This window comes from Budorcas taxicolor, chromosome 3 (assembly GCF_023091745.1).
Source record: "Budorcas taxicolor isolate Tak-1 chromosome 3, Takin1.1, whole genome shotgun sequence".
In the NCBI taxonomy this organism is placed as follows: Eukaryota; Metazoa; Chordata; class Mammalia; order Artiodactyla; family Bovidae; genus Budorcas; species Budorcas taxicolor.
Window position 1 is genome coordinate 14,307,506 of NC_068912.1, and position 21,695 is coordinate 14,329,200.

The 21,695-nt window shown below is 46.4% G+C and overlaps 1 protein-coding gene across 4 annotated transcripts in view; it reads left to right on the forward strand.

Moving 5' to 3' along the window:
* The window catches only part of ARHGEF11 (Rho guanine nucleotide exchange factor 11), a 111,995-nt gene that overhangs the window by 49,925 nt on the left and 40,375 nt on the right, over positions 1–21,695 (forward strand). For all 4 annotated transcript variants that reach the window (XM_052638280.1, XM_052638282.1, XM_052638281.1 and 1 more), the window contains exons 2-7: positions 14,577–14,665; positions 15,633–15,731; positions 18,703–18,752; positions 19,108–19,165; positions 19,742–19,920; positions 20,765–20,836. In XM_052638280.1, the coding sequence (XP_052494240.1) occupies positions 14,577–14,665; positions 15,633–15,731; positions 18,703–18,752; positions 19,108–19,165; positions 19,742–19,920; positions 20,765–20,836 (547 nt within the window). The remainder of the gene's footprint in view (positions 1–14,576; positions 14,666–15,632; positions 15,732–18,702; positions 18,753–19,107; positions 19,166–19,741; positions 19,921–20,764; positions 20,837–21,695) is intronic.

Genomic DNA, 21,695 nt, shown 5'->3' on the forward strand with positions numbered 1-21,695 from the left:
AGGTCTGACCCTGTTAGTCCTTGCAGAAAGCCCTCAGCAGCTCCCCTCTGTAAAGAATGGAATCCGTAACCGGCCCTAACCTTTTCCTCTGCCCCTACACTTGCTAACGTGAGTGTGTTGTTTTAGTTCCCAAAGCCTTTGATGTTCCTTGTGTGCTGCACGCAAAGTTGCTTCAGTTGTGTGACTCTGCGCCCATTTGGACTGTAGCCCGCCGGGCTCCTCTGTCCGGGGGGATTCTCCAGGCAAGAATACTGGAGTGGGCTGCCATGCCCTCCTCCAGGGGATCTTCCTGACGCAGGGATTGAACCTGCATCTCTTACGTCTCCTACCTAGGCAGGCAGGTTTTTTCACCACTCGAGCCACCTTATCTCACTGAATTCTCACAGCAGCTCTGTGAGATAGGCAGAGCAAGGCACACGAGTTGTCCGCATTTTTCAGGTGGAGAAGCTAAGGCTAGGAGAGTTTGAGAGGGCTTCCTAAGGTCCACCAGCTCTTCAGCGGTAGAACCAGGATGAGAACCCGTGTCTTTTCCGTTTTCTCTCCTGCTCACACCTCTTGTCTGGCCCTTCCTGCTCTTCTCCTCCTGTGGTGCATTGACAGGCTCACCAGATATGCTGTGCTCTCAGCCTCGTTCTGTGCCGCAGCTTGTCGCCGTTTCCTCCCCTAGCACCATGACCTTGCACAGCACAGCTTCCCACCGGAGTTAGCCTCTCCGCCTGCCTCCCGCTCCAGATTCCTTTTAAAAGCCTGTCTCCTTTCTGATTCTTCCTTTGGCCATCCCCTCAACCACATCTACTTTGTAGTCACCAATACCAACTTAACATGCATTTTCTTTTTTTTTAATTGATTTATTTTTCACTGAAGGATAATTGCTTTACAGAATTTTGCTGTTTTCTGTTAAACCTCAACATGAGTCAGGTATACATATGTCCCCTCCCTTTTGAACCTCCCTCCCATCTCCTTCCCCTCTAGGTTGATACAGAGCCCCTGTTTGAGTTTCCTGAGACATACAGCAAATTCCCGTTGGCTCTCTATTTTACATATGGTAATGTAAGTTTCCATGTTACTCTTTCCATACATCTCAGCCTCTCCTCCCTTCTCCCCATGCCCGTAAGTCTATTCTCTATGTCTGGTTCTCTATTGCTGCCCTGTAAATAAATTCTTCAGTACCATTTTTCTAGATTCCGTATATATGTGTTGCTGCTGCTGCTGCTAAGTCGCCTCAGTCGTGTCCGACTCTGTGCGACCCCATAGACGGCAGCCCACCAGGCTCCCCCATCCTGGGGACTCTCCAGGCAAGGACACTGGAGTGGGTTGCCATTTCCTTCTCCAATGCATGAAATTGAAAAGTGAAAGTAAAGACGCTCAGTCGTATCCGACTCTTAGCAACCCCATGGACTACAGCCTACCAGGCTCCTCCGTCCATGGGATTTTCCAGGCAAGACTACTGGAGTGGGGTGCCACTGCCTTCTCCAATATATGTGTTAGAATACAGTATTTATCTTTCTCTTTCTGATTCACTTCAATCTGTATAATAGGTTCTAGGTTCATCCACCTCATTAGAACTGACTCAAACACATTCCTTTTTGTGGCTGAGTAATGTTCCATCGTGTGTATATACCACAGCTTCTTTCTCCATTCATCTGTTGATGGACATGTCTAGGTTGCTTCCATGTTCTAACTATTGTAAATAGTGCTGCAGTGAGCAATGGGATGCATAACATGCATTTTCTTGTTTGGTGGATGCTTCACTGCCTGTGTACAAAGCTGAATTCTGGAAATCTGGGAGACTGGAAGACTTTGTGAGCTTAACCAGTTCTTATAGCCAGGTTGATGTCACTCCCTGCAGTAAGTCCGTAGAGAGGCTGTCACCTTCCTACTTCATTTAGCTTTGTTTTGCAACCATGAAACTGAATTTAACCCTAACAAACATGTGTTATGAGGTTACTCAGAGCTCTTCCTTTTGATGAGGTGTGTGTGTTTACAATATTTTGGTGTCTAGAAGATTCCTTTGCGTGTATTGTCTGGCTTCATCCTTCAAAATATATTTATTAAATGTCTACTATGTACTGTGTTCTGAAGCTGCTGTGTGCTCTAGAGAATAAGAGACAGTGAAGTTTATCATTAAATGAGGAAAGTAGGTATTAAACAATCAGGAAAACACCCAAATAACTAGTTACTGTTGAGTTAGGCATTGCAATGGGAAATTTCGGGGGAGATTCAGCTTATTGAGTATCAGAGAGAACTTCACTGAAAAGAAGCATTTGTTTACGGAGAACCGTGAAGAAAGTGTGAGTTAGCCTGGCCGAGGTGGGTGAGGAGGCCCCTGGGTTTGGAATGTAGTAAGCAAGGTGGGTGTGGGTCAGGGTGCTGAGTGACAGGAGGTGAGGACCTGCCAGGCCCATGCTGCGGGCTTGGAGCGTCATACAAGGACAGTGGGAGACCACTAAAGGGAGGTGTGCATTCTAAGTTATCTTTTGAAGAAACCCCTCCCAGCGTGTGTAGAGAATGGTTGGCTTCTGGAGGAGTGGAGGCTAGAGGAGATGTGAGGAGGCCAGTTGTTCTTCTACCAGTGTGTGTCAGGGCAGAAGTAGGTGGATCCCCAAAATAACGGTGAAGAAGGGCAGTGTTAGTCACTCAGCTGTGTGTGCCTCTTTGTGACCCCATAGACCGTAGCCCCCCAAGCCCCTCAGTCCATGGGATTCTCCAGGCAAGAATACTGAAGTGGGTTGCCGCTTCCTTCTCCAGGGGACCTTCCCGACCCAGGGATCGAACCCAAGTCTCCCACATTGCAGGCAGATGCTTTTCCGTCTGAGCCACCAGGGAAGACCAGCATCTGTCAGGAAGGAGCAAAAGTAGGTGGATTCCAGAAATAATGGTGGGTAATATCAATAGGACTTCATGGCTGATTAGACTTGAGGGAGTGTCAGAGACAGCTCAGGTTTCTGGCTTGAGCAACTGTGTGGCCCCGTCTCCTGAGGAGAAACCATTTGCCCAGGAGCCAGGGTTAGGCTTAGGCTGGGGAGATTGATTTCGGTGTGAACATTTTAGCTCCGAGGGATTGGTAACAGGGATTTGGTCCTCCCAGTCACCCTTTGAGGAAAGTGTCATTATCCACATTTGTTACTGAGAAACTGAGGCATGGAAGGTCGGGTGACTTGCCTGAAGCTACACGGCCAGGAAAAGGCTAAGTTGAAGCTGGAGCCCGCAGTTTACCCCTGAGGCTATGCTTTCCAGCCCTTACCGCACGGGCCGCATGCTAAGTCTGAAATGGGGAACCAAGCTAGGCAGCCCTGTCACACCCCAGTTCTCTGTCTCCCTCCTCCACACACACTGTCTACCAAGTGATCTGCTCTGATTATTCAACATGTCCCCAGATCTCTTGTTCTCCAGAATGCTTCTAAAAGTGGAAAGGAGAGCTTTCCTGGCCCTGCCTAGGATCAGAACACGGCGGGAGTCGTTCCCACTTGTCCGTGTGCTGTCCACTCACTCTTGTCCTGTTCCCCTGACCTCTGACGCATACTGAGTGTAGGTCACCCGAGCTGGATCTGGGCAGAGAACGCAATAGAACTGTTTGCAGAGGACTTCGCACTTCCAGAAACTTAGCCAACATCACGTCTTTGACCCTCACTTCAGCCCTGGGAGAAAGGAGGGACATGTGCCTTCCCTAAAAACACATTTTGGATTACGTGTCCTCCATGCGCCGGGCACTGTGCTGGACCTTGGCTGGTGATGCAAGGTTGAGTAAGATGCCGTCCTTCTTCTCAAGGGGTTTAAGGTCTAATAGAGAAAGCAGAGGGCGTGGTACAATGAGTGTCTGTGTGCGCTCCGTCGCTCAGTTGTATCCGACTCTTTGTGATCCCATGGACTGTAGCCCACCAGGCTTCTCTGTCTGTGGGGAAATCAACCCTGAGTATTCGTTGGAAGGACTGATACTGAAGCTCCAATACTGTGGCCATCTGATTCGAAGAGCCACCTCATGGGAAAAGACCCTGATGGTGGGAAAGATTGAAGGCAAAAGGAAAAGGGACTGACAGGATGAGAAAGTTGGATGGCATCACTGACTCAGTGGACATGAGTTTGAGCAAACTCTGGGAGATGGTGAAGGACAGGTAACAACGAAACACGGGGAAACCAGGTGATAGACTCAGAAGCTAAGGGACTTGTTTTGAGAGTTCCTCGAAGTTACGGTCCTCTGAATAAGGAATCACTTGAAATAGTATTCACGCCACAGACCTGCTGAGTTGAATTCGTAGGGTTGAAGCCTCACATAATTCATATGCTGCTCGTCAGCTAGTTAATGATCCACTTGAGATGTGAGCCTTCTCTGGCTACATTGCCAGACTCTCCCACTCCATTTTTCTGCTCTCTACTTTTACAGAAGAATTGACATGTGAGGAAGTCAAGTGGGTGGTGGCCCACAGTGACTTAGAGACAGAATTGGAATTAGCACCTGAACTTCTTGATTTCCAAGCCCAGCCCTTTTTGGCAATATCATTTCAAGTCTTAACTTTGCACTCTGGTTCTGATTGAAACCGCTGCTTTTATTTGATCTGTACCCTTTTCTACGTCTAAATGTCTTCAGTTACATAAGCTGTTAGTGAGCATTTGTGTCGTATTCTGTCAGCAAGGGCTGTCTGCACACTGGCCTTTTTTCTGTACTATAGGCATGTGCTGTGTTTCCAGTCTCAGACCACAGGGAAAGTTCTACCCAGAGGCAGAATCCTTAGAAAGTTAGGGTGCCAGGAAGCTGCCTAAAGCTCCACCCTGGCAGATAAGGGAAGCCAGACCAGTAAGACCAGGTCAGGGTTCAGAGAGTGTGGACTTTATTTAGATCTAAGGTCCTGGCGGGGTAGCTCTTTCCTGGTTTACTATTCCTCACTCTGGGCAGGGATTCAAGATTACTTTGCCCCAAACTGAAAACACCTAGGTCAGCCTATGTATAGTGTGCCCTTTATATCTGTCATGTGTTATAGCTTTATATACATATATTTATATATGTATTATGTATCTATATTTCATGTATATATCTTGTCACACATATTCGTCTGCACATGTGAGGTGTATATATGTGTGTTTATACATTGTATGGGGTTCCCTGGTGGCTCAGACGGTAAAGCGTCTGTATGCACGCAAGCATGTAAAAAGGAAAATAAAGCCCAGTAAAGACCAATTGGATCTGCATTTGGGCATAGCTTTTTGTTTAGGAACACAGACCCTGCAGTCAGATCAACTTTATGCACATTTTATCTTTGCTTACTTAAGCTCCCTGTTCACTCACCTGAGAATGGAGATGTGCTGCCTGCCTCATCAGGCTTCTTATGGTTATTAAATAGGATAATGTATGTCAGATGTTTAGCACAGTACCTGGTAGGTAATAAGAGATAATTATTATCACAGAACAGGGATATTCTCAGCCTTGTGCTCATTCTCACATTTGTGGTGGGACGGGGATGAGGATGGAGAGACCAGCAGTCTTCCGTCGGAAGGGGGTGCTGCCACGCAGCTTCAGCCAGTTGTCACTGCATGAGACTCGACCCAGCAGTGCCAGAACTTCGGCCTTTTCAAGAAAAAACAGAAACCTGTATTTTTAAAGATGAAATTGCCTGATTTTTAAAGTTTTTAGCAGTTAATTTTAAACATATATATACAGATCAGTCATTAAGTCATGTTTGATTCTTCTTGACCCAATGGACTAGCATGCCAGTCTCCTCTGTCCTCCACAATTTTCTGGAATTTGCTCAGATTTATGTCCAGTGAGTCGGTGATGCTATCTAACCATCTCATTCATGCTCTGTCGACGGCCTCTCCTTTTGCCTTCACTATTTCCCAGCCATCAGGGTCTTTTCTAGGTGGCCAAAGTATTGGAGCTTCAGCATCAGTCCTTCCGATGAAAATTCAGGGTTGATTTCCTTTAATATTGATTGATTTGACTTCTTGCAGTCCAAAGAAGTCTCAAGAGTCTTAATTGGAAAGCATCAGTTCTTCGGTGCTCAGCCTTCTTTATGGACTAGCTCTCCCATCCATATATGACTACTGGAAAAACCATAGCTTTGACTATATGGACCTTGGTCTGCAAAGTGACATCTCTGCTTGCTAATATGCTATTTAGGTTTATCATAGGTTTCCTTTCAAGGAGCAAGGGTCTTTTAATTTCCTGGCTGTGTCACAGTCCACAGTGATTTTGGAGCCCAAGAAAAGAAAATCTGTCACTGCTTCCACTTTTTCCCCTTCTATTTGCCATAAAGTGATGGGACTGGATGCCATGATCTTAAGTTTTTTTCAGTGTTGAATTTCAAGCCAGCTTTTTCACTCTCCTCTTTCATCCTCATCAAGAGGTTTTTTAGTTCCTCGTCATTTTCTGCCATTAGAGTGGTATCATCTGCATATCTGAGGTTGTTGATGCTTCTCCTGGCAACCTGAATTCCACCTTGTGAGTCATCCAGCCCAGTGACTTCACATGATGTACTCTGAATGGAAGTTAAATAACCAAGGTGACAATATTCAGCCTTGTCGTACTCCTTTCCCAATTTTGAACCAGTCAGTTGTTCCATGTCTGGTTCTACCTGTTGCTTCTTTATCCTTGTACAGGTTTCTCAAGAGTCATGAAAGGTGGTCTAGTACTCCCATCTCTTTAAGAATTTTCCAGTTTATTGGGATCCACACAGGCAAAGGCCGTAGCAGTCAGTGAAGCAGAAGAAGATGCTTTTCTGGAACCCCCTTGCTTTCTCCATGATCCAGTGAGTGTTGGCAGTCTGGTCTCTAGTTCCTCCGCCTCCTCAAAGCCCAAAGTGCACATCTGTAAGCTCTCAGTCCACACTGGTGAAGCTGAGCTCAAAGGATTTTAAGCAGAACCTTGCTAACCTTGCTAATATGTGAAATGAGCACAACTGTGATAGTTTAAACATTCGTTGCCATTGCCCTTCTTTGGGATTGAAATGGAAACTGACATTTTCCAGTCCTGTGGCCACTGCTGTGGTGGTGGCAGTTTGACTCTTGCAACCCAGTGGACTGGAGCCCGCCAGGCTCCTCAGTCCATGGTATTTCCCAGGGAAGAGTACTGGAATGGGTTGCCATTTCCTTCTCCAGGGGATCTTTCCAAGCCAGGGATCGAGCTCGTGTCTCCCACATTGCAGGAGAATTCTTTACAGCTGAGTCACCAAAGAAGCCTAGTGGCTACTGCTGAATTTTCTAAATTTGTTGGCATATTGAGTGCAGCACTTTAACAGCATCATCATTGAGGATTTTAAATAGCTCAGCTGTAATTCTGTCACCTCCACCAGCTTTGTTCGTAGTGATGCTTCCTAAGGCCCACTTGACTTTGCACTCTGGGATGTCTGGCTCTAGGTGAGTGATCATACCATCATCATTATCCGGGTCATTAAGATCTTTTTTTTTTCACTTCTGCTCTTTCCTCAGCTATTTGTAAAGCCTTCTCAGACAACCACTTTGCCTTCTTGGATTTCTTTTTCTTTGGGATGGTTTTGGTCACTGCCTACTATACAGTGTTGCAAACCTCCGTCCAAAGTTCTTCAGGCACTCTGTCTACCACATCTAATCAGTCCCTTGAATACACACACACGCACACCCCCCCATATCCATAGTTGTTCGGGCGTTCTCTCTACCACATCTAATCCCTTGAACACACACACACACCCACCCATCCACACACAAATACCATAGGCCAGCAGAATGATATGTGGGCTGGCCACCGCCCTTCAGCTTTGCTGTCTGAAAGATCACCAGCCTTTTCTTGCTTCATCACACACCCTCTAAGCTCGGATGAGGAGGCTGTTTCTCCTTATTTTCACAGAGCACCTGTCCTGTGTCTGCTGCTGGGGAGCATACTGGGAAGAACACCCTGTAACCTTTGCCCTCTGGCAGGGCTAACACACCAGATGCTCAGGAGCAGGGAGGAACATCTGTGTCAGAATGTGGGTTGCATTGTAAAGAAAAGGATGAGGAAATGGAAGATTTCTGGGAACTGATAGGGAGTTTCTTTGAAGGTCTATTAAATGAAAAAAGCAAAGTGTAAAAAGTGTAGGATACTACCTGTTGTGGAAACAAGAGAGGAAAATAAGAATATTTATATGTGTTTGTTTAGTTTTTACAAGAAGAAACACAGAAAACCAAAAACAAATGGAAGTGGTTTCCTGGGGAGGAGTGGGATGAAGGGACAAGGACACTTCTGAATGTGCCTTTTAAATTGCATTTTGAGTTTTCAACCATGTAAATGTTTGACAGATTTAAAAAATAAATAACCCTGAAAAAGCAAACCCTAAAGTTAAGTACAGATATAAACAGAAACCTAAGGACTTCCCCGACGGTACAGTGGTTAAGGCTTCATGCTTATCCTGCAGGGGATGCAGTTTGGAGCCCTGTTCAGGGAACTAACATCCCGCATGCTACACAGCGCAGCAAAAAAAAAAACACGAAACCTAAATGCATTTCAAATTGATAGCATAAAAAATTCATCCAAAGTGACTTTCACAAATAGTACTGGCTGTATATACCTAGTGGGATACAGTCTAAGGAGGAGAAGAATTGCAAACTCTAACCTCTGCCAAGTTTGCCGTTACTGGTGTTACCGGGATAGTAAGTCTGGAAACAATCTTTGATGTGTAATGGAGAAGAGCAGATGATTATATTATAATAAATATATAAATATATTACTGTTGTTTGTGAACAAGGTTCTCACTGTGGGAAAAGAAAGATAAAATACGGAATTGGGGATGGTGAGAAAGAACCCTGTAGTGTTGGAGTCAAACAAGATTTCCTTGTAAACTCACAATTTCTTAATATGTCCTAGCTCTGTCCATTGAACGGGCTGGGAACCAGTGGCAGCTTAGCAACAATGAGCACCTAGCACCCAGTCTTGTTTCTACACACATTTCCTACTAAAAGGAACCAGGGCTCCTTAAAAAAATGTTTGAGTCCAAGTCTGACATAGGGAATGTACAAGGTGAGCCTGGAGTGTTTTTGTTGTTGTTTTTTGTGCCAGAAAATAAGGCAGATGGTGACACTTTAAAGGACACAGGAGCTGGCTTGTAGAAGCTCCCACCAGCCAAACTGAGATAACTTATGGCAGCCCACTCCAGTACTCTTGCCTGGAGAATCCCATGGAGGGAGGAGCCTGGTAGGCTACAGTCCACGGGGTCGCAAAGAGTCGGACACGACTGAGCGACTTCACTTTCACTTAACATTTTTAGAAAAGCATAATGGATTCTAATGTATTTGCATTGGAGGGAAAAAATTCGTGAGTTCATAGCACTGTTTCAGAAGAGGGATAAAATGACCTTCTTTACAAGATTGCCGGCTAATAGATGCAGACGGAATGATAGACTTAGCAGAGTGCCGTTTTGCAGCCACCAGTGCGGTAAGTGGTTCAGGCAGGGACCTTTTGGGCTGTCGCCCGCCGGGCTCCTCTGTCCATGGTATTCTCCACGCAAGATATACTGGAGTGAGCTGCCATGCTCTCCTCCAGGGAACCTTCCCAACCCAAGAATCAAACCCGAGTCTCCTGTGTCCCCTGCATTGGCAGGCAGGTTCTTTACCCACTGAGGCATCAGTCAGTCCCCAGGGAGCATCAGTGGGTAATAAAACTGTTGTGTGGGAAGCTGTTGGACAAGAGGATGGTCGTACAGTCTCAAAATAGCACTCCACCCATTTCCCACTAGTTTAAGTGGGAAAGTGTAGTTTTGCCATTGAGAAATCTTAGGAGCACCAGCTCACCTAAGTAATCAAACCTATGCTCACCAGAAATGGGCGAGCTGTGCCACATCGGATACCCAACACTCTTTTAGAATGCTCAATTCGACCCTGATCCTAAAGAGACAGACAAATCTGCTATAGGCCGTTCAATAAGGCAACCGGCCTGAACTCTTCCGTATGTTGGTGTTAGGAGAGAGCAAGAAAAGTAGGTTGGGGTGGGGGAAAGGGGGTGATATTCTAGATTAAATGAATCTAAAAGCTATGAATAAATGCAGTTCTAAGATCTGTGACTGGATCCTGTATTGAGGCAGTTGGGAACAACTGTATAGGCGATTAATAAAAGAATTAGGGAAATTTGAATACAGACCATATACTAGATAATATTATATCAAAGTTAAACTCATTGGGTTTGCTGTTGGCATTGTGGTTATATAGAATTTTAGGGGTCCTAGGGGATATGTGCTGACATAGTTAGGGGTAAAATGTCGTGTCATCTGCAACTCTCAAATGGGAAAAAGTGTATAATCATAAAAAGATAAAGCAAGTGTGACAGATGTTAATTGGTGAATCTACGTGAAGGGTATGTACGTATTCATCATGCTGCTCATTTAACTTTATTATGTAGGTTTGAGATTTTTCCCAAAAAATATTGGGGTAAATCAAATGCTAGCTGCAGTGGTCAGGGAAGGCTTCATAGAATCAATGCCATTTGACCAGAGCCTTGAAAAAGGAGGAATGAAGAGGAGAAGGGATGGAGGCCATGATAAAGAAGAGGCAAGAATGAGTGCAGCATCTTTTAAGGTCCAATAGAGGCAGGACAAAGTGAACAATAAGAGTGAATTTGAAAAGGTACTTGGATCCACTTGATGAAAAGCCTTTAATAGTAGGTGACACACATATCTGATCATATAGAGAGTAACAAGGGAAATCCTAGGTTCTTGATCTGAGGGGACCCAAAGAAATAGTGTTTAGGAAAGTTAGTCCATTGTGGTAGAATACTGGAGGAACTGGAGAGTGTAAACAAGAGCTGGGTTTTTTTCTTCTTCTTCTTCTTCTTGTTTATTTTTTTTTTAGTAATTTGAGGCAGTGGACATATGGCTTAAAGTGATGGATAGCAATGATAATAAAAAAGGAACGAGCAACTCTGGGAAACATAAAAGGACGTAGCAGTCTCTGACTGGATAAACATGGGGCTTAATGAGGAGTTGGATCAGCAGGTCTGTCTCAGTGATGCCATTTAGAGGGCCACACATTTGGGGGAATTTCTCTACTTTCCGGGGCCTCCTCTGTTCCCATCGGGTTTAGGCTGGTTGGAGTCTGATCTCTGCTGCTGAGTTTTAACGGGAGTGTCATCACGAAGGGGAGAACCCGCATGATAGTCTCGATCTGCTAATACAAGCATTTCTCCCTCTAATTCAGAAGTGGTTTTTCTTCCTTTAAGCTCTAAAAGAGGGGAAAAAAAACCACCCTGCACCTGTTACAATTATGTTGTAATCCCCCTTGTCCTCCACTGTCTCTGCCCTATGCTGTGATTTTTTTTTTTTTTTTTTGAGAGGAACTTTCCATGGCTGCTGAAATGATCCTTGTCTTTGCCCCAACAGTCCTTTACAGCCAGGTGCATAAACCTTGGCCTAGTGTGCCCTTAGTTACGTTGAACAGTTCACAACCCAGCCCAAATGCAAAACCAAACCAGGTTAAGTTACCAGACCATTCATTCCTTCTAAGCTTTAATGTGGGCATAGGAAACCAGTCTCTCACAGAGCCAAGCAGAACAAGGCAAGGAGGAAGCCCAAGCTGTGCTAGAATGGAATGGGTTTCCTCCTGAGGTAGTGAGCAGGGAGGAGTTCAGGCCCGTTCTGGGTAACCCAGTGGTGGGATGCGATGGATCTGGCCGAAGACAGCAGATGAGCAGCTGTCTTAAAAGTTTACTCTATGAATCCCTCGCTGCTGCGGGAAGTAGTTCTGCCCCTCCGCGTTTGTACTGAAGTTCTGCGTGTTCGCCTCATCCATTCCCTGCAAGTGCCTGTGTCTTATTCATTTCTGTACCCCTAGCACCAGCGTAGTATCTAAAGCAGCACTATCCAATAGAACTTTCTTCAGCGAAGGAACTGTTTTATTCTGCACTATTCTATAAGGTAGCCACTAGCTGAAGTACAACTGAGAAACTGAATTGTAAATTTTGTTTTAAATTTACATATCTGTGTGGCTAGTGGCTATTGTATTAAATAACACAGGTTTGGATTCTGAGACTCTCCCTCCCCCATTTTATTGAGATCTAATTGACAAATGCTGCTGCTGCTGCTAAGTCGCTTCAGTCGTGTCTGACTCTGTGCGGCCCCAATATAGCTCTATCTAATTTTAAGATGGACAGCATAAGGACTTGACACCCATGTGTTGCAAAATAATTACCACAGGCATCTTCCCTGGAGGTCTAGTGGCTAAGACTCCATGCTCCAAATTCAGGGGGCCTGGGTTCAACCCTGGTCAGGGAACTAGATCCCCCATGCAGCAACTAGGACCACCCCTCCACACAGCCACAGTTAAATAAAACGATTACCACAGTAAGTTTAGCTATCATTCAGAGATTCTAGGACATTTACTCAATGATAAGCTAAGTTGAATCTTTACCTTAGATGAGGAGGTGGAGGTCAGGGTGGGGCATGATAGACTAGAATAATTTGAAGATAGCCAGAAGTTGTAGCTTCTGAAAGTTTGCCTTGTCTGGTTGACAGATGTAGTAACGGGGAGGAGAGAAGAAAGAACATCTAGGAAGAAGGAGCAGTATGTGCCACACGTAAGATGAGGCACGGGAGCCAGAAACCATGGCAAGTGAAAGAACAGGGAAGAGCGGGGACCGCGGTCAGGACAGAGCGCTTACCGTGTCAGGCATGGGGTGTGCTGACCAGCAAGACTGCCGTGACCTGGTGGACCTTAAGCCCAGAGACAAACGGACAAGCAGTCCCATTGGGTGTTCACGCTGCAGTTAGGATAGGCACTGGGAGCTGCGGAGACGGTGGAGGGGCCAGCTAACTAGTGCTTCCTCTTCGCTGCCGCGTCCGTGGCCTTTCTCCCAGGTGCAGTGGTGAAACTCGAAAAGGTTTCAGTCAGCAACGAGGTGCAGGTGAATCTGCAGTGTAGCAAGCTGGACCTGCTGCACTGTGGCCGCCTTCCACCCCGGGTTCTTCTTAGCCTGCTAGTGGTTTTTCTTCTGAACCAACCATCCCCAGTGTCTTGTCTGGTTTATGTCTTGTTTTGTTTTCCTTTCTTCCCCTTCTCCTGCGTCACTCTCTCGTGGGCCCCACGCTTTCTTCTTCCTTGATGTCCTTCTGTCTCTGATCAAAGATCAGCCAGTAAAAAGCAGTCTCACCTGTCCAGGTAAGTGGGGTGCCAGGGTGAGGGGGGAGGAACCGCCCCCTTTTATATGTGAAACTTATGTACTTGTATTGTATGTATTAGTTGAATAGTTAATACTTTCACATGACTTAGAGTTTAAACGGTAACAAATGAGAAGATAATGGAAAGATTCCAACTCCATCCCTTTGCCCCGGCAGTTTTCTCCCTCAGAAGCAGCCAGAGATATATGTTTCTTTTGTACCCTTCCAGAGATATTTTGCACGTTTTATATATATATGTAAACAAACACATAAGCAAATCATTTTCTTCTCTCCTACCATCTACATAATTCTGCATCATGTATTTTTCAATCAACAACGTTTCTTGGAGACCATTCCTTATCATATATAAAGAGACCCCTCATTCTTTTATAGACTGAAGGCTGTGTCATTATATTGATATCCTGCAGTTTATTTAACCAGTTACCCACTGCGAACACTTAGATTCTTTGCAGTGTTTTGCCTCTGCACAAGGGCCTCCATGAAGACCCTTTTACATAGTCATTTGCTGGATATGGCTAGGAGACGCCCTCTGAAGGGGCAGCAACTATTGATTAGGAACTGGCAGCTCAGACGCTTTTAAAAGGAGAGGCATAGTAAAGCTCTGAGCTTCTCCTGTTCCTGCAGGGTCCTGTTATTAGATCTGGTTTGGTGATCCCTGGTACTTGGAGATTTTAGGGCTGTAGTAGTTTTTAAGCAGGGTGCCCTACGCTGGCTGTAGGAATGGGATTGGAATACTACCATGAAACAGACCCGATTTCTGTTCTCCGTCGTACACACAAAATAAATGGAATCTCAGAAGCTTGGGTCATCATTCTACTCCACCTTTCTAGAAAAGTGTTCAAATTGCCAGTTACCCAACTAAAGGCCTGGTCACCCTCCTAGAGACACTTGCTTTGGAGAGGGACGAGGAGACGAAGCTAGTAGCGTGAGGACTAGTGTCTCTGCTCCTGCCCCTTCCATCCTCGGCTGTGCCCTGCAGGCCTGTGTGTGTGTTTTTGACCCTCCCATCCTTGGCTTGCAGTCTCCCCTTCCTCGCAAATCATCGCCTAAAACTAACTAGCTGTTTGTTTTTTCCTATCTTTTTCTCGCATTCATTTTCTCCGCCGCGTCCGTTCTGTTCCATCAGCCCCATTGCAGCCTGGTAAGACCCACCACGTGTGTGTCTGTGCACACCCTGTTCTTGCTATTGTCTCTTTGTCTCCTGACTCCAGGAAGGGCTATTTCCCTTGACGCCTTGCTGGGTAATAAAGAGATCATGTCTGCTCTGCCCGCCTAGCATTCCAGATAGGTGGTATTGCCCATGGTGCAGACATGGCCAGTCTCCCACCAGATGGAGCCGGGGTACAGAGTGAGAGGGTCAGTCTCTTGTTACCCAAGACTCAGGGCCCCTGTTGACAGAGCTTCCTTCTGCTACAAGGGTGGTCCCTCCCTGCTCACTTCGTTGATGTGCTTTTCTTACTCTTTCTCCAGGTTAAGTAGCCTGTCTTTGGGAGATTCAGCACCTGAACGCAAGTCCCCTTCTCACCACCGCCAGCCCTCTGACGCATCTGAGACAACAGGTAACCTTCTCAGGGCATCAACACATCGGCACAGAGGTGTTCACCCACACAGACAGACCTGCATACCCTAGATACGAGACGACTGAGCCTTTATATTGAGCTCATGATGTGCGCAAGGCATTGTGTTACGGTTTTACCAATTGTCTTATTCAGTCCTTTTATCAGTGGTAGAAAGTAGATTTTATTGTCCCTCTTTTACAGATGAGCTGAGACACAGAGTGGTTAAGAAATTTTCCAAGTGTGCAAACTTGTAAGACACAAAACCAGGACCTGAAACCAGCGGGGTTTTAGCACTGGAGCCCCTGCTTTCTCCATTAAAGGAAACAGCACCACACACCTTCACAGTGTACAGTACCTAACACATGCCCACAGGGATGGAGTCTGTGGGCAGTTACAGCCCGCTGTCCTGCTCCCTACATTCTGTGTGTGCTTGTGGCAGAAGGGGTTTGCTCTAGTCATTTATCCTTCCCTGCATTTTGGCACAGGGCCAGCCCTCAGTTGCCCCCATGAGTTATCCATCTCTGCAGAGTCAACACACACTGGTGACCCACCTTCTGTATTCGCTGAACGTGATTGAATGGAAAACTTCCAGGGTCACTTAGGCTTCGGTCCCAGGGTTGCTTCTCTGAGACATTAGTCTTCAGCCTGGAGTTGGCCAGGCCCCTTTTTTGGCCAGCGCCACCCAAACAAGCCTAAAAAGAGAAACACGCACAAGAGAGACGGACATCTCAACACCTCAAGAGGGGAGTTTCTTGTATAGAATACAGAGTAGGTGGCAGGGCTTTGTCGATTGCTGAGAGGGCTTGCATTGCAAGACTGTGTTTGGACAGGCTGCCTAGGGAATCTGGAAGGGCTTTCTGGAGGAAGAAACGCACTAGGGCTCTGCTTGTTTGGCCCTGGCTTGTGTGCAGTGACTTCCCAGTGACAGACCCAGCTGAAGCCCCTGCTCCTGCTCCCCTCCTGCCAGGTCTTGTTCAACGCTGTGTCATCATCCAAAAGGACCAGCATGGCTTCGGCTTCACAGTCAGCGGGGACCGCATCGTGCTGGTGCAGTCTGTGCGGCCTGGTGAGTGTTGTGTCTCCCTCGCCAACAGTGGACAGTTCTTAGAAAGTCACCGAGGATGTGACGGTGCTGTAGGACTTGGAGAACTTGCATGTGCTTTTACTAGAGGACTGAGCGTCCTGTGGCGTGCACGGTTCATTCTAGAGCTGGTTCCCTGAGCGCGTCTGGGGAAGCCTCCACAGTACTAAGCGTTTCTAGGGATCACACTCCTGGCTTGATTCCCTGTTGGAATTGTGAAAAAGGCAAAATAGCCCTCAGGTCATCAGGCAGGTCCCTGACTGCCCTCCAGGGGAGCTCCTCGTCCCGGGTTGGAAGATGCCATGGAGAAATCGAAGACCCACTTTCCTCTTCTCACCTTCCCATGACCTCGCTCCAAGCATAGATGGTTGCTGTGCTGCAGCAGTTCACAGTTGAGGCAGGCACTCTGTTCCAGGTGTCTTTACAGATACAGTTACACTAAGTAATAAATGACTGAAAGATGTGTGTTGGACAGTACACAAGAAGAAGGGGTGCTTGGAAGGTTGTGTTGAGCTAGTTTGTTCGAAGCATAGTATCTCCCTTCTTATTAGTTTGGGGAGCCTTCTTAGAAAGGAGATTTCAGGAGTAAATCGGATCTGATGGAAAATCAGATTTCAGGAGTAGTTTGAAAGATGGCCATAGAGAACACGTTGCCGAGACGGGAATTTGGTGGGAAGACAGTAGAGAGTGGGAGGGCATTGTAAGCAGATCAGTTGTGTATGGAAAAGCTTCAGGTACTTCAGAGCTCTGTAATGTCCGGTGGTAGAATCACTGCTGTTAAGTGACGCAGATTGAAGACTATGAGCAGGAAGGAGATGGGAGTGGTGAAGGATATGAGGCAAGTATCTCCAAAAAGAGTGAACTTCATTGTAGCAAATGGGACTGGGCTTGGCAGCACTGGACATCCCAGGCAGGAAGAAGAGTACAAGGAAAGGGGTAGGTAACTGGCCAGCATTTTCCTCTAAGCAGAGTGCAAAATGGAAAAGATATGTGCTTTATATAACTTTGGAAGAAATATTTGGAATTTATTTCTGTGAAAGGTGAAAAGAAAATTTCAAATTCATGACCAAAATGAGGTATGTGGGCCATACGAGGATATAAATAATTAGCACCCCTTATGTTTGGGAGTTAACTTTTATCAGGGGGAGGTTTGTTTTTCATATCCTAGGATAGAACTCTGAAAAGAAACTTCTTTGCTTCCGTATTCTCTCAAGGTTCCTGAACTAGGGTGAGAGAGCGCGTGGGCCTGCCGGTAACTTGTACTTTGCCTCTGTGATCTCTTTGATACAGAATGTATGAGGATCCGCTCCAGTGAACTATGAGTTCAGGGCTCCTCCAATTTTTACCCCCGTCTTAGGCCTGAGCAGAGTCAGACTCAGAGAGGAAAGAACAAAAGGATGGCTTGCAGTGAAATATGAGTTTTGGAAAATATGCGTATGAATGTGTATTTTGGGCAGGAGAGAGGAAGAGACCTCATTTGGATTGGCATCGAAATCACAAGAGCCACAGCGCAGCTGCTATTATCTTTCCCAGAGTGTAGGGTTCTCAGGCCACTGCTCCCCAAGTGCAGTCTGTGCTCTGCTCCGTCAGAATCACCTAGGCCCTTAGGGTGATGGAAATCCTCATTCCAGGGCCCGAGTCCCGAAGCGCTGGGTCACCCTTTCACAAGGGGGCCAAGCAGTATGCTTTCTGACAAATTCTTGTGGTGATTCTCATGCTTACTGAAGTCTGCAACTTCTCTAATTCCTTTACTCTGAAAAGTTTAAATTTTTTTTAATCTCTAAGTTATTAGTGTTTCGTGCATTCAGGCAAAATCACTCTTCCTCTCCACCTTGAATTTTTAGATGACAGTGTAAAAGAGAGTTTTCAAGCTAGTACTTTTCCCACAAATAGCACACTTTAGATTGGGTAGTCTGGGTCCCAGTACCGAAAATCCAAATTGGAATGTAGTCATCACTGTAATTTCTCTTTTTGGACTAGAAACATATAGATGTGCTTTGTGGGAGTTTTGTTTTGATCAGACAAATGCAACTTATGGATTTAATGATCATCGGGGTAAATTTACAAAAATCATAGTTTTTATGCTTCTCACAAACTTATTTCAGCAGAAGTGTTTCCTGTGCTTTCTGAGTACTACTTAACTCATTTAAAACAACATTTTGCCCTCCACATCCGTGAGTTTCGAATCTGAGAATTCTACATCCATAGATTCAACCAACTGTGGCTCAAAATTTCCATCTGCAGTTAGTTCAATCATCAAATGTGAAAACGGAAGGTATTGTACTATGCTGTCTTAAGTAAGGCACTTGAGGTCCTAGAATTAATCCCAGTGGATACCCAGGGATGACTATACATGGTGGTCAGATCCGCTGTGGCTGCAGAACCGTTTTTTTAACAGAAAATAAAGCATTATCTTCCTTAATGCTAGGAATACCCAGAATGTCTTTATGAACCTCTCAGGGCTTAGGGACCATGATTTGAAAACTCTTGTTGCAATTCTTTTCTCATATTCCTCTTAATAATTACTTCAACAGTTATTTAATACGGTAAACTCATTCTTCCCACTGGATAATAGAAATAGACTCTTATTTGATCTTGGAACATATCCAGACACATTCAAATAAAACACACATTGCTCTCCCCGGAGTCTGGCCCTGCCTCTCCGCCAGTGTGGCCTGGCGCTCAGAGGAGAAGTCTGCTTCTGAGCCAGGTGGCGAGAAAAACAGGAGGTGTGACCTCAGACAGTCCAGTCTAGCTCAAAGGTAGTTGTGGCACACTGGAGCAGAATAGGATACGCACCCAACACGTGAAATACTTAACACAGAGGTGAGAAGAGATTTGAGGGGGAAGAAGAGATTTGAGGGGGAAGGTGATTTGGCAGGTTCATGGGTGGAGACTCAGTGACCTCTGGAAAGGTGGTGGGTCTCCTCTGACCAGGCCTTCTGCTTCCTCACAGGAGGTGCAGCCATGAAAGCCGGTGTGAAAGAAGGTGACCGGATCATCAAAGTGAGTGAAGTTCCCTCTCTGGGCAACCCGCCCCCCTGGCGGGGGAGGGGGAGTGCAGGGTCACTTCCGGCCTTGGCCTGTCCTGTGCACTTCCGTTTTCATAGCGTCTGTCATCAGCCACTGACCAGGAGGGTGGTACCGTGAGAATGAGTGGTACAGCGTGACAGAGAGTGGGGACTAAGATAGCTGGGTTCCATATTCTAGGTCCATCTTGACTGTGACTAAGCTCTATGACGAGCTGTACTGTACTGAAGAGCCCTGATAAATGGCTCCCTGAAGAATGGCTTTGACCTCGGAACACGGCCCCCTAGGCTCCCACTGCCATTTCTCAGTCGCGTCATTTGTCCCCCAACAGGTGAACGGCACCATGGTGACCAACAGCTCACACCTGGAGGTGGTGAAACTCATCAAATGTGAGTTGGAAAGAGGTGCCAGTGAGAGAAAGTCGGGGAGCAGATGCACGGGGGCCACGGGGGGAGCGGGCCTGCTGACCCAGCAGGGTTCCTCTGTAGACGTGGGAGGCGGCTGAAGTCTTCTTCTTGGCCTGATCATCATAGACTGCCCCGGTTCCCTCCTGTCATTTCAGGTGGAGACGCTATTAATCTCTCGTCTGACATGTTTATTTTTCTGCCCGTCCTTGTACTACCTTTTAGATCATGTTCTCCTAAGACCAAGTCTCACTCAAATACCACTCACTCCCCTCTCCCAGTCCTGGGAAACAAGGGACTGGGTGGGCAGCTCCCTAGTACTTGTGGGTGGGGTTTTGGTTGAGGCCTCTGCCTGAGGAAAGGGAGGGAAAGGAGCCTTGTGCTGGTGCAGGATGGAAGGACAGGAATTAGAGAACAGGTGGGGCGTTAACCATGCGGAGAGCTTGACCTGCAGAATTACAAGCGTAATGGAAGGAGAGGGGAGAACTGCCTCCTTTGTGCCTGAGTGTCTGCTGCTGCAAACAGCACCACTTGAGCAGCCCTCTGTTTGTCTTCCTCCAGCTGGGGCCTATGTTGCTCTCACTCTCCTGGGCTCTTCGCCCTCATCCGTTGGTGTCTCTGGGCCCCAGCAGGACCCAGCCCCAGCAGGAGCTCCCCGAGTCGCCCCCATGGTCCCCCCACCGCCACCTCCTCCACCTCTGCCACCTCCACAGCGCATCACGGGACCCAGACCTCTGCAGGTAACGGTCCTCCTGCTCCTCTTCTCATTCTGGTGTCCCTTTAGAAGAGCTGCCCTTGGATTGGAAGCAGGTTAAATCGAATGGCATGCCAGTAGGAAGAGACAAGAAAAAGAACTATATGAAGGCCATCAAAAAAGTGGAACAAAATGAGAACTGCATTAAAAGGGCGTTTCACGCCGTAGTGTCCTCTTTCCATGTAAGTGCATGTGCGGTTTATCAGGCAGCGGCATGCAGTATTTCCTCTGTGTGTGCAGGACGCTAAAGAGGCCCTTTGAGAGTATTCCTCTCCATCAGGGCGAGGGTGCACACCTCCAGGCGTGGTCAGAGGAGTCTGTAAAGACTGTTAGCAGTCACTGTTGCAAAGGGGTGGAATAAGTCAAGGAGTAAAGGAGAGGCTTCCTGGGGAAAAAGATGGCCTGGAGGAATGAAATATGGAGCCCAGTCTATAGGGAAGAGAATCAGGAAAGAGCAAGACTACTAGGGGGAGAACCCAAGGACCTGGATAACCTGTGTGAGGAGTTAAAAAAGGACTAGAGGCAGATAGTAATAGGGAACAGGATTTTCCGATTGGAAAGAAGACTGACCAGCAAGTCCCGGAAGACTTTAGAGAGCAATTTGATACCAGATGTGATGATAGTCAGGGTTTCTAGGAATGTAGGCATGAAACCAAAATAAGATTTCACGTTTATTGAATTCCAGTGAGATAGTGAGTGTTATACAAAACATTCTTACAACCCAGGCTGTCCCGTCATAGCTCTCCTTGCCTAGGAATCACCTGGTGGAGGAGACTAAAGCTGTTGATTGGGTCCCCAACTCTCACCACCGTCGTGTTTTCCACTCTTAGGATCCCGAATTTCAAAAACATGCCACCCAGATCCTTAGGAATATGCTGAGACAGGAGGAAAAGGAGTTACAGGTAAGGTCGCTGCTGCGGGTAGACTGGCCATTGCCTTCATGAAATAATACTTTATCAAAGCAATCTACCAACGTGTACAACTTAATTTGCAGGCCATACGCTATCACAGGAACCTTAATGTCAAACCTCAGGACCTCTAAAGAATTGTCATAGGCCAGTGGAATCTGTTAAAGCGGATTTGACCGATGCAGAGAGATTTCCAGGCCTGGGCAATGATGTGCAGGGAGAACAAGAAGTTTAATTTGGGGGAAGGAAACGACCAGATTCTGGTAATAGCTGTGGCTTACAGCGAGCTCCTGGCCCCTTCATTTCAGTTCTGTTGTGCCCGCTGTATGTAAAGCATTGGTTTAATTCCTAAAAGATTAGATAGTTCTTGCCCTCAACATGTTTACAATCTCATGGGGAAAATTCATATTACAGTAGGAAAGAGAATGGGAGGGACAAGGAAGAGAACAGATTCTTATTATTAATTAATAATGGGAGATGTGAGGGAAACTTCACTGAGAAGATTGTATTTCAGCTGGGCCTTGAAGAGTAGGGCTTCAATAAGCAAAAGGGATGGGGAAGAGAATGCTGAGAATGGACAGCATAGCTCCAAGGCACCAAGACATGAAAACAGACTCATTTACTTAACAAACATTAAGTTCCTGCTGTGTGCTAGATACCGTGTGTGCTGCAGTGGAGTTGGGGACCAGTGCTAGGGACGAAGGTTAGAATGGTTATAGAGATAAGGAGAGATGAACCTTTCCTTTCAGGAGTTTCTAATCTGGTAGAATATCAGTGGATGAATGAAGAGTTGCATTGCAGTATAATAAGTGCTGATACTAATATTTTGACACATGTCATAGAGTAATCAAGA